Here is a 16844-nt window from a genome sequence, read left to right as displayed (position 1 = left end):
AGGCAAAGCATTAGAGCAATTCAACTAACACTCAGGTTTTCTGGTTTGAGGTCTGCTTTGGTCGGTTTCAACCCAAGTTCATACTCTATTTTGACCAGAAGTTCCTACCTCTTTGTGGCCTGAATTCAGAGATTAGCAGTAAACATTAGCAGTTTAAGGAAGTACTGATCATTTCAGATGAGCAACCTTTGGGGTGGGGAAGGGTTAGCCTTCACAAAGCTTTATCTTTAGACGGACATATTCTGTGTCAGACACTGAGAATGAACATTTTGGCTATCACTATACAGTTGGCAAAGCTAAAGAAAACAGGCACTTGTTAGATTTCAGGAGAACAAGCTGTTACAAGATTATAAGATCACTCCAACATTTGAGTAATGTACAGTGCTACAGAGGATATTTCTTTTGAAATATATAAGAAAGATCAAAGGTAAGCGCTTCCCATTTATCTCAGTGAAAAATCCAAAGCGAGACATATTTCTTCAACTCAGAGGAGAAAGGTCTTGGGCTTCTCCCAAACACTAGTCATATACTCACTCAAAGTGAAAAAAAAAAAAAGCCCAGCAAAGGCTGGTGCTTATGGTGACACATCATCACCAGATAAAAAGGACTGCTCCCTCCCCTTTAGAAGAGGTGGGAGATGTGGTAATTGCAGAAGTGAAAGCTAACCACTGTTCCCCAGAGGCCCCGAGCTCATCAGGTTCACAGAGGGGTTTGTTTTAGTTCACAAAGAGGTTCCCAAAGTGATGCACGTTTCTTTACTATTTTAAAGAATGAGTCCATCAACAGAAAGAAAAAAAAAGTCAACACCTTTGTAGCTTTGCTGTGTCACACCTTAAGTAGCAATCAGCTTTCTCTATTTTTAATTACTCTGGAAGATCACATCCAGCAGCACGGAATAGAAAGAAAAGGTGGCAAAACCAGACTATCATGTGTTGGGGACACAGCTGTAGGTGTTCTGTACAACAGGTTACCAGCTAGAAACCAGTAGGGTTAAGCACTAGACGGATGCTGCTGCAGCACAGCATGCAACAGCCACTTCAGGGGAGGGCAAGTACAGTCAGTATCTGCAGGCGTAAAATGTACAGCACTTTGATGCTAGGTGGAACAGAGTAAAGGTTTTAGAGAGCACGTTTGTCAATCAGTGATATTTTCAGTACTAAGGCAAGAGCAGATGTTAGACTATCCAGAGTTCTGAAGTCACACTAAGTATACAATTCCTACCTCCCCCCACAAAAAAGCTAATAGTCAAACTAGGCCAGTTACTCCAATCTTACAAAAGCTTCCCTTTTGTTCCTAATTTTTTTTGCTCGCTTCATTTTCCCCTCAAACTGCCTTTCTACTGAATTAAGAAATAACAAATAAGGTAAAGCTCGTAAATGCACAGCACATGAGATATTACCTACAGGACACACTGAAGCTAATAAACTACCAGAGTTAACAACAGGTCAACTTTTACCTTTATTTACACCTGCGTTTCAGCCAAATTGTACAGATTCTTAATTTGAGAACTTCCTTTTTACAGATATTAACTAATAAGCTTTCAATGTAGAGGTTTTGAAAACAAAAGAGAAGGAAGTTACCAGACTTTGCCAGTGTCGGTGATCCAGGTGGAGAAAGGTTTATGCTAGGCGACAGGTAAAGATAGTTTCTGTTCACTCCAGCATTGAAATCGAAGGGAGATTTGTAATCCTCATACAGATCCATGCCAGAAAATTCAGAGCATGCAGCTGTCCTCTTCTTCTACCGAAGCATTCATCTTCACCTTCTGGGGTGACCCAGACAGCAGGATTCAGAAACCCTCCGTTTCTTCACATGACACTCACTAAACCTCCTCATAAAATCCAGCTCTCTTACACCTCTTTTAGATTTGATAGAGCCATGTAGCAGGTGATCTCTTAGCCATCTTGTAGCTGCTGCTGTTTACATGGCACAAAGTTAAGTTCCTGTAAATTTATAACTGGGGCTGGACTTAAACAAACCGTTCCTTTAACAAACATTCACAGTGCACCATCCATGGCTTCTGGAAAAGCCTTGGTCCTCTGCAGAACTGCATCAAGAATTTTCAGTCATTTAAATAAAAAAAGGTCAGCTGACTGCAGCTACACCAGGATATCCTTAATCTTCTAGGACACAAAAGGATTACTAGCCGTAATCTATCCTATATACCATCTGTGTAGGACTTTTTCCTCTGATTAATGGAAAATTCTGCGTACATAACTATTTCTGCAGCTGCTTCCAGCAGTGTAATAACCAGTAGCCAGAACCCAGTTTCTGCTGCCCAGGTATCACACTGTAGTGCAAGCTCAGAATAGGAGAAAGCAGTACTCATCTCTGAAGGGTATGCTCCAAACACCACCTGGGCTTTTTAATGAACATGCTAATGAGCATTATGATTTTTGCCCATGAAGCTAAACATATCTGGGTATGAGGGGGGGTCGTTTTGTTGGTTTTGTTTGTTGGGTTTTTTTTGTTTTTGTTTTTTTTTAATTATTGACACATACTGCCTATGTCCTTTGTGCTTCAGCCAGCGTCATTTAGAGCAGCCAGTTATGCCAGGAACCGGTAACACTGGAGTGCATTGTCTTGATGAAAAGTATTTATGTTTTGACACGTATACCATAAAGAAAGATCAACTTACATAAGCCAGCTTACTTCATGCTGGGGGTGTAAGATTTAGTCCTGGGAAAAAGAAGTGCTTCTTACCTAAGAGAAGCACTCAGCACAGTTTTGCAGTGCTTTGCTACTTTATTTTTTTCTTCCAAGGTCAGTTTCTTTCAGAGAAAAAACAAGCTTACTAGCAGTGTAGATCACCTTTACTGCTGAGCAACAATTTCCTCCCAACCCCACACCTTCACCTGGGCTCTTTACCAGAGCCTGCACAGAGAGGAGCATAATCAAATGGCAGTTAATCTTTTCCTCCACCATAAGAGTGGTGTTTTAAGACAGAGCTGATCAGAGATATTACGCCACCCTCCGCCCAAAGCCATGGCAGTGAAGGAGCCTTGCAGCATATCCAAGTAAAGCCTAGGCAATATCTTCCCTGGGGATATGAGATGAAAGTGTACCACTTCTGAAGTTTTAATTTCCCATTTCCACTGCAGTGAGTGGGCGCAGGAACAGACCTTCCAGCTAATTAAAGAGCAGATCCTTTAGACTGCAGACCTACATTGGTTTCTGGTGCAGACCACCTGCAGGCTCATAACAATGAAAGTGATGAGGCCTGGAACACAGGCCTCTGCTATTTTCTGAAACCACTGAAAAGAAGAAGATATAATGCCCCTCTGCATTTTCCGACACGTGGCTGCAGCATCTGCCAGAAAAACTGCAAAGTTCAACTGACAAAGGTCAAAGCTTTGGTCACAGGTTCTAGCTAAAGCATCCAGAGGCAGCAGAGAACTGTAACACGGCCACAGTAATAACACTCTATTAACCAAGCATGCTAATATGAATAGCTACTGATTCTGCTTTGCAGTCTTCCTTCATGTAACTCAGCAGACAGGGACTGCCTTCTGTATAAATGCTCAGGCAGTAGTTGTACTAACTGTATTAGGCAAAATGACAAGTTATCAGATGCAGCACACTGGAGGAGCTGGGTGTTTTCTAGCATCACTCTCCTGGCACAGAAAGAGAGAGCAAAGGTGAGGCTGTTCTGGGTTCAGAGCACTGGAAGAGGCTGCCCAAAGAGGTTTTGGAGTCTCCTCTGGAGATATTCAAAACCCACCTGGCATGCATTCCTGTCCAACCTGCTCTAGGTGAACCTGCTTTGGCAGGGAGGTTGGTCTAGATGATCCCTGAAGGTCCCTTCCACCCCCTACCACTCTGCGATTCTATATCACCTAGGACTTTTTCCCAATCCCAGAGAATCATCCAATATAACACCAGTCCATGCTACCAGGCTATGACAACTGAAAGAGCTATTATAGGAAAAAGAACCCCTTATGAGGATCTATTCATGCCTGCTAACATGCAGGAATATCATTTCCTGGCCAAGGGCATTTACTAGAGTCAACGCCTACATTGTTGTCATTTACATGAAGCTCCCTGCACACAGTTTTACCCCCTACTATCCACTCAAAAAACCCCAAAAAACTGGTACTCTTCCTGCATCTTTAGTGTGCAAAAGTTGGTTTCATGTGTGGATTACGAGTCTAAGACCACTGACCTGGCCTGTCACCGTCACAGACAGAATCGCGTATGGGCCAAACTCTCCAACACATCTTCAGTGTAGTCAGAAAGACAAGCATAGGACATTGCCCACCACTACCACACACCTTTGGCTTACAGGGAAGGCTTACTGAGTTACAAATCTCAGCCCCAACACAAAAGGCTGAATTCTGCTTTTGCCCTGGCTTATATGTAGCCCAAGTACGAGCCCTGAAGTCACCCAAGACAATTCTCTAGATTTTAGAAATATTACTGTCCTAAGATGATTGCCAAGAGAGGGACCGTGCAAGCACTCCTTACTTCAAACTACCGTCTTTACTCAGATTAATCTATCTTATAGTGACCATACCACTGGGTTGCTATAGCATCTCCCAAACAAGCCACCTAAACACATCAGAGTCCTGATCTCTTACCTGCAGGGGTTTATGGGAGTGTCACTCCTCGCTCATTCTCAGCTGCAAATCCTACCTGGTGATGTAGGAAGCTGTCTCGCTGAACAAGCTTCTTCCTCATCACCTAGTGAAGTTTGACGGTCTTCACCCCGAAGTACAAGCCAATGGGGTTGTAAGGAGAAAGGACTGCAGTCCACCCTTCCAAACCTGCTGAAGGACAATTTCTAGGCTACCTGTCATCCCTAATTCATCCACTTCAGGGAAGACAGGTAATCCTCTGCCAGCCATAACAGTCAGTTTATCCGCTGCTTGCCCAGTAGCACCTTAACACACCCAGGGACCCAGGGCAGAACAAGGCAGCACACCTCCTACACTGCCTAAAGGCACTCTGAAGAAGGCAGGCCCTGCTTGCTGTTAGTGTGGTACATTCGGAGGAGGAATTACTTTCTCTCTAAGGGACCTTCCAAATTAAAGTGATAGCCCCAAGGAAACAAAGCAGGATGGGGATGACAGACAGTGGCCACACAGAACCACAAAGAAAGGTTTTGCTCTGTAGTGTGAAGCTTTTTGATGAGTTTAGCAGCTCTCGACAGTCTGAACATAGCTAGGCAATGGCAGGTATCAGGATTTCCCTGCCGTAGAGCCATACCCTGCTAGATGTACCCTGCCTTCCCAGTGAAAGACATACATTTCAGAGCTGGAGCTTACATTTAGACTTCTGTTATGCGTCAGAGTAGTTTCTGTGCATGCTTGAGTATCTTTGTTCTTTGTCCTGCATAGTAAATTCAATTGTTACAGGTGAACCTTGGTTCTTACAGCAGGTATCAGCTGCAAGCCAAGTACCTGAAGAGATCTTGAAGCCTACGGACACATCTGCTCCAGAGACAAGTAGCAGTGGGGTTTTGCTCACTATGCAAAAGATTACAACTGCAGATATTGCTGTTCCAGAACAAGTACTCATTTGCCCTTAAGAACTCAGGATGACTTAAGTATTGACATCTTGGTTATCTATGTCATTTTAGAACCTGGTGTTTGAGAGACTATCGTGAAGGGCAGATCACTTCTGTCAAAGATGCTTTGAACAGACAAGTTCAACTGAATGTCACAAAGTAGCTCAGGAAGGCTCAGCAGTCTCAGCAAAGCATTACCATCACAATTCCTACCATTAATCATGGTGTAATCTCCTCTGTTAAGGTTAGAGTGTGCTTAAAGCTTTTGCAGGTAACTAGCATCAACAGTCAGCACAGACTGTGCATGTCATGAATCATAAGGGAGGTAACTTCCTGCATAGCTAGAAAAGCTGCTTGGTTTGAGCAAACACTGTTAACCAGATATTTGCCTGTCTACTCTTAGACATTCTTTCTTCAGATACCACCTGCTACCCAGGTCTGCAGCTTCCACCTTAACCCAAGGCTCTAGCAGCAATTTAAGGAAGGCGATACAGCATTAAAGCACTTCTACCTCGTTGCTAGCTAAGCAAGGATAACATGTTATGGTAGCCTTGCAGAGAAGCTGCTTTTCCCACATTTAGGTCTAGTAGAACAATAGTTTGTTTATACATTAAAAGTTGTATCCCTCTTTCCACAAAGAAACCAAACCCAGCTCAAATACGACTGAATACCATCTCTGGGCTTCAAAGAAACTAACGTATGTATTCAGTAGTGTTTCATACAAAGAGTTAAATTCAAAATGGAAAGGCTACCACTAATGGCTCAGGATTGGAGGAATGCAGAGGCTACCCTAGGACAAGACCCAAACAATACTTTGAATAAAGCTAACTAAATAAGCAATCCACAAGATCAGTGCCTAAGAGTTCTGTTCCCACTTAGGCACCTTCACCATCTTGGATATCCTGCATTTGTGTCCTGTTTAAGCACAGAGGTGCCAAATTTGTGCACCACAGCCCATGCTTTTGGCAAGCCTGCCATGACTCCAGCACTTAATTCAGCAAGCAAAAGAGGATGGAGGAAGATGAGGTGCAGAGTTTGTTGCCAAAGAGGGGGAAGACACACTTGCTGTTTTGGGGGTCACATGGCAAAAAGATTCAATGTCTTATTTCAAGGTTGATTGCTAAGATTTAATGCCTGCTCAGCCTATACCTGGTATGAATTTGCATCTTCTGTGGTCTGCTAAAAGCCAAGACTGACAGGGGGCCTTTCAGTAACTGTGGCTGGGGTAAAGACTTCCAGCTAGGTCTTCCCCCATCCCCACCTTTCCCAGGTAGATCCCAATCAGGCAGCAACAGTCAGGCTCCTCTCCCCACTCCAACTGAGTTTTATAGGGCATAAGCCATTTTAAGAGCTATAAAGCTACTTAAGCATCTTAAGCCAATCTAGGTTCTGTAGCATCAATTTGATCTTCAAAGTCAGTTTACAGACAAGTAAAGCCTTTCAGCACCTGATCCAAGGCCTTAAAACTGTATTAAGAGAGACACGTGCCATCAAGCAATAGGACAGAAGGCCCAAAGACTAAACAAGCCTTAAATTAGTACACTCATGCTCTTATTTCCACGTTGTGCTCTCTGCCCTGCCTTTAACAGCAGATACCTCTTTCAGCCCCTGAGATTTGTGCACAACGTGAATGGAGCTGCACAGCTATAGCAGTTGCTGAACAATATGATTACAGGCTTCTGCAGCCCCGTTAATAATGGTCAGCAGACTGTGGCTTAAGAGTTTAGGCATTTGCTGTCTTCTAGCAGAGTCCAACTCAACACCACCATATTAATCTCCTTACTTCAGCCTCCCCCTACGTGCTGTCTCTCGACTTGCTCTCCCTGATGCAACAGCATTGCCCAGCATGGTTCTTTGTATAGAAATATCTTCTCCAGCATTTTCTCAAGACTAAATGCTGCCTTCATGTACTCACATTAAAAAAAAAACAACAACCCAAACAAACAAACAAACAAAAAACACAAACCCAACCAAACACACATCATCAAATAAACCCCTCTTGGAATGATCAGTATTCTCCCAAGACGTATCACCCTGCAACACAAACACTGCTGAGTGTTACAGTTAAGGATTACAGGGGTTGCTAGCATTGCCTTTTTCTGAAATCTAAGTCTCAGCCCACAGCATTTCAGACAGCTGATGCACGTCTTAGCAAAGGCAGCAGTTCTCTTCCTCTCCTCCTCCCAATCCAATTAAAAACTCAGACTAATTTCCTGAGATCTTGTAAGGGAGTAGACCCACGCTCCGGCATATTTTGCCGCTAGACAAGCTGATACCACAGTAAGACTCTTAACCCATGCGTATCAGACAGTAGCCCCTGTATTTGCACAGATTCTCTGCTACCTTTTGAAGACATCTGCTCCAGCACTTACAAGATTTTCATTAGGCAGAAATCCCTGAGTTATGGCAAAGCTTTGTGTCTCAAACAGACATCAAAGCAGTCACATTTGTCAACTCTGGCAATAACAGGTTAAAAGCATTTCCAACCTATGGGAAGAGTCCAGGCCAAAGGATGCAGTAGCCAGCGCCCCAGAACCAGCAATCAGGTAAGGCACTGCATTGACTTTGGAGAAGTCAGGCCAAACTCTGCAAACAAAGAGGAACATTTCCAAGTGAGATTAACAGAGTTAAAACACTGTCAGGTAGATTTTAGAGGAATGTATTTAGTTATTTGCCTTCAGATGCATATCCCAGTTATGCTGCCATTCTCTACGGTCTCCGATCCCTACTAAAAGACTGGACCTGTCTAAAATGTTGGAGAAATTGTGCTGAGCTGCAGCCAGATGACAGCTGGAAAAAAATAGGAAGAAAAGGCTGTAGTGCAGAACGGGACTGTTTTAAACAAAGTTTTAGTATATAACCTCGCAATCTATTTAAAGGCTTTACTTGAATGAGTTCAATTGGAGCAATTCCTGGCCTCCATGAGAAGACAAGTCTGCTGTTTTGCACTTTTAAAGCAAAACCTCTCTCTTTCAACACTGCACCCCAGAGCTTCCACTTCTGAAAAGCAGCTCCAGAAAAGCCCACCATTCCCCCTCCACAATGTCAGGTCCCACCATGAAAATGCTACTGAAGTTTTAAGAACATAGCAGATTACATTACATATTAGGCTGAATCACGTACTGTGATATCTGAAAGGATAATCACCAAAAAATCCACCATCTGTAGTCTTAGCAATACCTTAATAATACCAGCAAACACTCTTCAATGCTCCAGGTACACACTAGCTCCCACCATGTAATTACCAAGTTCGTGCCTAGATTTGGCGTAGCACAGCACTTGCACCATTTACTATCAAGGACAGAAATACAGAGCACAGAAGCACCTAAGCAACCAAGCAGTGCAGAATTTGATGCAAGCAATGGGGCTTAGGGTAAGTACTTCACAAAATCCATCCTTGGAGATATTCAAAAGCCATATGGACATGGTCCTGGGCAACCAGCTCTAGGTAGCCCTCCCTGAGCAGCGGAGTTGGACCAGATGACCCCCCAAACATCACTTCCCACCTCAACCATTCTATGATTAAGACAATGGCTGTACAAAGTCACAGGCTGCTCACCCAGATCCTCCAAGGTCTGCAATCCTGAAGAAACTTCAGGAACAAAAGAAGTCCTGCTGCCCTGCCCCAGGGGAGGTCTGTGGCCAGCCCTTCATCTTGTGAATTAGATTTGCAAATACCTACCTGCTAACAGAATAAAGTTCAATTTTCTCCCATACTTTATAAACTGAGGTATGGACAAAGACTTCACTGGAGACTTGGCACTTCCACACATCCCCCCAGCGTACAGCAGTATTATGACAAGCTGGCAAGCAAGGCAAGAGCATTTACAGCAGTAGAGAATATTTTGATTTCTGTTTGGAAGGAGTCTGCAGAAAAAAGGTAGCTGACCAGTCCAGCTGGGCCAGATTCTGGGGGGGGGGGAATCCTGTATATGCATGAAAGGGATTGACTTACATTTTGCTCACAAGATGAATGAGCGAGGAACTTCTTGGGCCTGACAAGTGATTCCAGACCTTTAACACAGAAGAAGCTCTTGGCAAATATGTTTTAGAAAGCCATCCACTTCTCCCTGACCCCACTTTCCCCAGGAGGAAAGTGAATGTATGCCTCTGCGGCAGGAGTTCACTCTTGTATACAAAGAAAAGCTTGAAGATGACAAATTAGCTCAGTATCACTATGCTAAAGTTACTTTATAAGCAGGAGCCTCTCCTCCTCTTACCCTTTAATCTATGGATTAAACAGAACGCAGGGAAACTAGGCTCAAGTTAAGTAAGTATTTGAATTCCCTTCTCAGACTCCTCAATTTATTCTTTACCCACTCCAGTGCAGCTTCCTTTATTACTCCAGCAACCTTCCCTAGTGCTTGCTCTTGGGTTCTCCTAGCAAAACTCCTCGGTCCAGACAAAAGCTGACACAAAAGCTTCCAGACGTGTCGGTTCAGTTAAGAGATGTTAGTGTGCCCTTCAAAAGCACTGGGATAGTCACTTCTGCACTGGGGGCATAGTAATTTTTAGTGTTGTCATACCAGTTGCCCAGAAATAGTCAGAGCATAGTAATCTGCAGGTGGGCTCCCACACAGGAGGCACATGTAACACCAACTAGCGTCAAGTTTGTTAGAAGCACTGCTAAGTCTACCATCAGCAGACAAGGTATGGAAAGCTCCATCTTGTCAAAACAGCCTTCTCCTGTAGACATAATTCCACTCCAAATGTCCCTAACACTAACGAAGGGAAACAGCTAGCTGCCTGTGCTCTCCTAAGATCCCACCCAATTTTCTAAATGTAGGCAGTGTTCAGATACCTTCACCCCTGGCAACGTCACCGCAGATTTGATGGGACTTATGGAAGCATCATCATGATTCCTGTTGTTATACACACACGCACTGCTCAGTGGCAGCCTTCCTATGGAAGCCTGGCAGCCACCGTTTTGCCAGGTTGTTCAGACACCTTACCTTTTTTTCCTCTGCCTAATCCCCTCATTGGGCTACCCTGCCCTCCTCTAGGCTCACAGTATCAGCCAGCTTAAAACAGATCCAAAAAAAACAGATCAGAAGTCAACTGAAGGTACTTGAGACTAGCCTGGAGCCATTGCAGTATGCTACAAAAATGAACAAGAGCCCAGGCTTCTAACTTATCCTTTTCATCCTCAAACCCAACTTTAAGCTTATTGCAACTTGGGAGAGAATTACACCCATCCAATAAAGGCATATTAAAATGTGGAAATTAAGTTGAAAACTTACAGCTAAATCTAGCCCTTATTGTACACACACTTTTACCGGACAGAGGTGGCTACGCACAAGTTGCTGGGATACCAGTTACTTTTAAGTGGTTCCTCCAGAGAAGCACAAACCTTTCTAATTTCTCAAGTCTCACAGTTCCTTGCAGTCACATTATGTTCTTGGAAACTGCAAAGCTGTAAAAACATATATTTTTTTGCCAGAACTTCCACACACAAGTTCCTGGTTGAATGGCTAAGCTCCTGCTGTAGTCTGGCTCCTTATTCAGTTATCCATGACGAACATAAGCTTTTTGCTTAATAATTCAACACGATGATGGCAACCACCAGGTTGATACTCTCTTCCAACTAACCAAGTTTAAGATTTAGACTGGTGCTGTCAAATAAGTGTAATTGCATAACACTTAAAGTATGACTTCTCCAACACAAGCAACTGCAAGTAGCAAGCTGTGTAGAAATCCTATTAATATTTTTCCTCTTGGCTTATCCAAGAAGATGGTGCAAAATGTCCACAAAACTGTAAAACCCTGCCCAGCCAGCAGTAGAAGTGCACTGGTACAATAAATATGCAATCATGCATGCCTCAGAAATCTCTCAGGTCATACGAACACGCTCCTGACCTCCCTTCCCCAACCGGTCAAATCACACCTTTAGACTAGTAATGCTTTTTGCCACAAACCCTTCAGAGAACCAGCCCGTCCATGAGGTACTCAAAAGCCGACAATAGACACTGAGCCAGTTACGTAGCTCATCCAAGCAGATGAGCCCCTAACGATAACAAGCCCATATTATTCATCTACATTTCTCACCCACTGCAGAACTTTGGCGAGCTTACCTAAACTTAAGAAAATAAGACCTAACACAGGAGTGCTAATGGCACACCAACAGATTGCCAGTATAAAGTACTCTTGCACACTGATGCTGCAGTTCGCTATTACTGGGTATCTCTCATTTGAAAACACAGAGTAAATTGTGTTGTTTTCTCTGCAGCATCAAACAAGATACATTACATATTCCTTTAGAGTCCTGCATTTTACAAGCCACCTATCCAACCAGGTAGTACTTGAAGTGTCCCATTCCAGATGGAGTCTGGCTGCTATTTGCCCATACTGCTACACAGCATACCCAACTGGGCAGCAGCAATTCCTACAGTGCTTCCAAACTGATTTGGAGCAATGGCTGTCACTAGCAAAGGGACCTTGAACCTCATTCTGCAGATTGGTCAAACTCTAGACATGGGGCTTGAATATTTCTGTGCTGCTCTTAATCTCATTTAAGAGATAAGAAGAAGAATCCCGCAACTGTGTCTCCGCAATTCACTAACAAATCAACTGCACTGACTGGCGTATTTTTTTTCTAATATAATGCAGATAATGCATCTACCTTTAAAGTATTATGACCACTGAAGTTCCCATTATATTAATAAGTACTCTGAGATTTTATCTGATTGATATGTCCTTGAATGACTTTTAATGCTGCTTGAGCTTAGTAAATCTTGTTAATAGACATTTGCTCCTACTCCAAGTCAGACTAGGACAGTAAATTAAATGAAACTGTTAGCCTACAGAGATACTGATGTCACACAAATCAACAGACAGTCATAAAACAGTAATCACTCCAAAAGTGGAGGAAGCCAAAGACAAGGGTCAAGAAAGTTTGACACCACAAAGAAATAAAGCTTTCAAGGATTTCCAGGGCCTACAGGAAGTTGACCATACCCTCTTCCATCAGATCGGACTTTGGACACGAGACATCACTTTTTGCCTCTGGGTGGCATCATAGGCAATCTATATTTGCCTTTTTTACAACCTACACAGGTTCAGATCAGAAAAGTACTGATCTCAAATCATAAAAGCACTAATCTCTCAAGACTTCCAAGCAGTATTGATATATTTATGCATAATCTAGTTGTGTCCCAGTCCATTGCACACAAAGCTATGTTTTCCTAAACATCAGCATGCTTGAATAAGCTGATCTCCAGGCTCCTCACTTCGATTTCACAGCGAAGTAAGTAGAGCAAGTTAAACCATTTATTTTACTGAAGTATATGAGAGTGGACAAAACTGGAAAGACATACCTAGATGAACACAAAGTCAGGCAGACACGTTTCCCAATCCTGGTACAGCCAACACAATGGAAACTACAGCGGGAGGGAAGAAGTGCACTGGATTTGAAGGATTGAAGTTTGAAGGGTGTGTCTTGAAGGAAATTGAGCTTCAGCTCTAAAACTTGACGGGGAGGCGGAGAAAGAAGGGAAAGGGGGTTTTGTTGGGGTTGTTTTTGTATGTTTTTATGGGGGTTTGGTTGTTTTGTGTGATGTTTGGTTTTGTTTTTTCAAACAACGAATACTTCCACTGCTTTTAGTGAGCAGCTGGTCCAGAACTGCACTGCACTGTTTCTACAAGGTGCCTCCTCACAGTATCTGACCTGACACTGAGCATCACTGCAAACCCTAAGAATAAAGTTTTGCACTGCAAAGTGAAGTCTAAGTTTAGCATCATTCCCTATTGCACAAGTTAACCCATCATATACCCCATTTCACAATTGTAAACATCACACAAAAAAAAACCCCATATATTCGTACCCACTCTAAGCACTGGTCATGCTCCAGTTCGAGTTTAATGGATTAGCCCAGTAAACTTTTCAAACTTTATGCTTAAGGACTGGTTTAGCTGATACCCAGCAGGTTACTGTTACATCAGGTTTGGCACCTCGTAGCTCAGCGATCAGCACAGAAACCACTTGGAATAATTCAGAGCTTAAATAGCTATTAATAATGCAATTCACAATGTTTCATTCTGCATTGCCAGATAAAAACTGGATCAGGATATTGAAGAGGAGAAAGTCCAAGCAGTGACTTGCATACTGCTTTTTCTCAGCTGTCAATCCCGAAGTGTGCACTTTAGCTAGGGAGCTGCAATATGGCGTTATTACTAAGGAGCAATCACACCCCTCAGAAATGCTGCTGCAACCACTTTGCATGAAGGGGAAACAAGACCTCTCTAGTGACAAGGCCTTGGAACAGGCAGACTATGGAAGTTTAGTTATTGCACTTGATGCTTGCTTTGTCCTCAGCTTACCAGTTTTCCCTCCCAAAGAGCTTAAAAAGTCCTCTCAGCTCCTCTTGACAACACGCAGAGGTCTTTCTTTGACTTCTGTATCCCTCTTCCCACTCCCTATTTTCACTTTCTGAAAAGATGCTTCTTGAATAAGAAAGTACTTTTCATCACGGATGGGAGGGAAGTACGTTTCTGTGATTCACCAAGGTGAAGTTTGCTCTTGAATTGTAAATAAGAAACGGAAGCATATTAAAGACTTCACATACCAGTGTGCTAGAATGGAATTAAAGATGACTGTAAATTTAGTCCAGTAAAGCTCTCCCTTTTGCCATTTACTCCAAAAACACTCCCTCGCCACTGCAGGAAGCACTCAACAGGTTGCCATGCAGATTCCACTGACACTCGAGTTGCCTTCCTTCTTATACAATCTCTAAAAATCTTTCACGCCACAAAACCTGCTCAGTGACAGGCACGCAAGCCAAGCGAAAACATTCAGCTTCAGAGCATTAATTCCAACAGTTTTCACTTGCTACTGTTTAGAAATATGCAGAAACTAATTCTCCCTGCCCACCACTGCTCTTGTCAACCACAGCACTCACGTTCATCTGCAATCCACACAGAAAGGTATCAAGGCAGGATTGCCAAACACTCTTTAAGGGTGGCATAAGTTTCCCAATTAAAGATTCAGGCAATGTCTGTTATTTATCATAGGACAGTTTGGGTTGGAAGGGACCTTTAAAGGTCACCTAGTCCAACCTCCTCTGCAATAAGCACGGACATCTTCTGCTAGGACAGGTTGATCAGAGCCCCCTCCAACCTAACCTTGAATGTTCCCAGGGATGAGGCATCTACCACCTCTCTGGGCAACCTGAGCCAGTGTTTCACCATCCTCATTGTAAAAAACATCTTCCTTGTAACTCATCTGAATCTCCCCTCTTTTACTTTAAAACCATCAGCCCCTACTAAAAAGTTTGTCCCTATCTTTCTTGTAAGCTCCCTTTAAGTTCTGGAAGGCTGCTACGAGGTTTCCCCAGAGCCTTCTCTTCTCCAGGTTGAACAACCCCAACTCTCTCAGCCTGTCCTTGTAGAAGAGGCATTCCAGCTTTCTGATAACTTTTGTGGCCCTCCTCTGTACCCATTCCAACAGGTCCATGTCTTTCCTGTGCTGAGGGCTCCAGAGCTGGACAAAGTACTCCACGTGGGGCCTCACCAGAGAGCAGTAGAGGGGCAGAATCATCTCCCTCGACCTGACAGCCACGCTGCTTTTCATGCAGCCCAGGATACGGTTGGCCTTCTGGGCTGCAAACGCACATTTCTGGCTCACGTCCAGCTTTTCATCAACCACTACCCCCAAGCGCTTCTCAGCAAGGCTGCTCTCAATCCCTTCATCCCCCAGCCTGTACTGGTACTGGGGGTTGCCCTGACCCAGAACAATTTGCAGGAACAAATAATATACTTAATAGCATGAGCAGCTTCCAGCTCAGAAGCTTAAAAGCAGTGCACCCAGAGAGGTGCATTAGGCAAAAGGCTCACCTACCATCCCAGACATGCTCTCAGGGCACCAACTGCCCTTCCTGCAGGACTGCTGGACTGTTAATATCAAGTCTTCACAGTCATGATTCCTGGGGAAACATACTGAACAAGCACCTCCACGCACACTCCAGCAAAGCCATGAAACTCTTGCTTCTTTACCAAAGTGCTCTGTACCATCTAACCAACCTAACCAGTGAGCAGTTTGTACGTCACCACACATGGCGGCAGTGTCCTGCCCAGAACACACTTTTACTGCAATTAACTATTGATTTATTGGAGAAAACAACAGTAAAGCTTTAAAGTCATCCCCTCCTTCCCAATTACTGCACTTAAATCATATGACAGTAGTAGCCAGCTAGAAGCTCCAGTAGAGTTTTTAGCAGTTAAGCTACTTAAATTATAGGCCAACTTCTATGGGGCACAGGATCCCCACACACAAACATCCTCAACTTGGGTTTGGGTACGTGTCCCCAGCCCAAGCTTGGGGCTGAGGTCCCCATGCACTCTGGAGTGGGAGCTGGTGGGGAAGATAGCATGCAGGAGTACAAATATGGGCTGAGACTTGGGAGAAGTAAGGAGTTGGACCCACACTGTGCTCAGTCTAGCTCAGTAAGAAGTTAGGGATGAGCAACTGCTTGGCGGGCAGCAGCACAACCCCAACTTCAGACACATTGCCTGGTCTTCTTCAGATGTCCAGACAGTTATCTCTTTGGGATCCTCTGCAGTAACTTCTCCCTGCTGCTTCAAGTGACTCCAGAGGTGGTGACAGACCACATGGCAACGCTCTCGATACAGTGGGTGAATGCATCCAGGACATTTCCCTTGCTCAAGGGCCTGTACGCTACCTACTTGGGGCACTATAGCTGCACAGTACCTGAAGACTCTGCATAGGCACCAAGCACAAAGGGCTGTCACAACCCAAAGGACAAGAAGGTAAAACAAATACCTGTCAGGCAGGCACCAGAGCAGTCCTGGGGGAAGAGAAAGACAAGAACTCACTGCGGGTCTAGTCTTTTACTCAAGACCAAATCCCCTCTAAAGAAAAAGTTTTGGAGCACAACGCCGCAAGTAGCTCATCAAGGAAATGAAACACACAGCATGAATGGTGCTTTTAAGAGCTCATGGCTCCAAGCAAAGCACACTGCAGTAAAATGGCCTCTTTTTCTTGTGCCAAGACAGCGACATCTGGCAACAGGAAAGTCAATATTTAAATAAGGCTTCTTCCCCACCCCATGCACTAGGCTGGTACTGCTCCTGCTGCTCCTCATCCCTGAACACCCATCAGCTGCTCAGCAAGCCTCTTCAGGGACTGCCTAGCACAGATTTGAGTGGTGCTATGGAAACAGCATGCAGAAGCATGTGATCCACTCATGCGGACTGAAGCCTGTCTACGTTAAGGCATAAAACTAAGCTTTACAAACGGTAATCAAAGTGCACAGAAGAGTCAGCAGGTTAGTTAAAAACAACAATTGATTTGGGGGCTTTGCTCTGCCTTCAGCCTGCTTCTCAA

The 16844-nt window shown here is 44.0% G+C and overlaps 1 protein-coding gene across 5 annotated transcripts in view; it reads right to left on the bottom strand.

The window, feature by feature from the left end:
- Window positions 1–15000, bottom strand: part of TPD52 (tumor protein D52) — a 29337-nt gene extending 14337 nt beyond the window's left edge. For 4 of the 5 annotated variants that reach the window (XM_009891877.1, XM_009891879.1, XM_009891878.1 and 1 more), the window contains exon 1: window positions 1581–2049. In XM_009891877.1, coding sequence (XP_009890179.1) covers window positions 1581–1704 — 124 coding nt within the window. In that variant the 5' untranslated portion in view covers window positions 1705–2049. Of the gene's footprint in view, window positions 1–1580; window positions 2050–13752; window positions 13758–14994 lie in introns of those variants that run through there. The other variant, XM_009891881.1, reaches the window with a different exon arrangement.
- Window positions 15001–16844: the final 1844 nt, after the last annotated feature.

The sequence above is a fragment of the Charadrius vociferus genome, unplaced genomic scaffold (genome assembly GCF_000708025.1).
Source record: "Charadrius vociferus isolate BGI_N301 unplaced genomic scaffold, ASM70802v2 scaffold15, whole genome shotgun sequence".
Classification (NCBI taxonomy): Eukaryota; Metazoa; Chordata; class Aves; order Charadriiformes; family Charadriidae; genus Charadrius; species Charadrius vociferus.
Note: the sequence above shows the minus strand (reverse complement) of the source record. Positions and strands in the feature narration are given on the sequence as shown.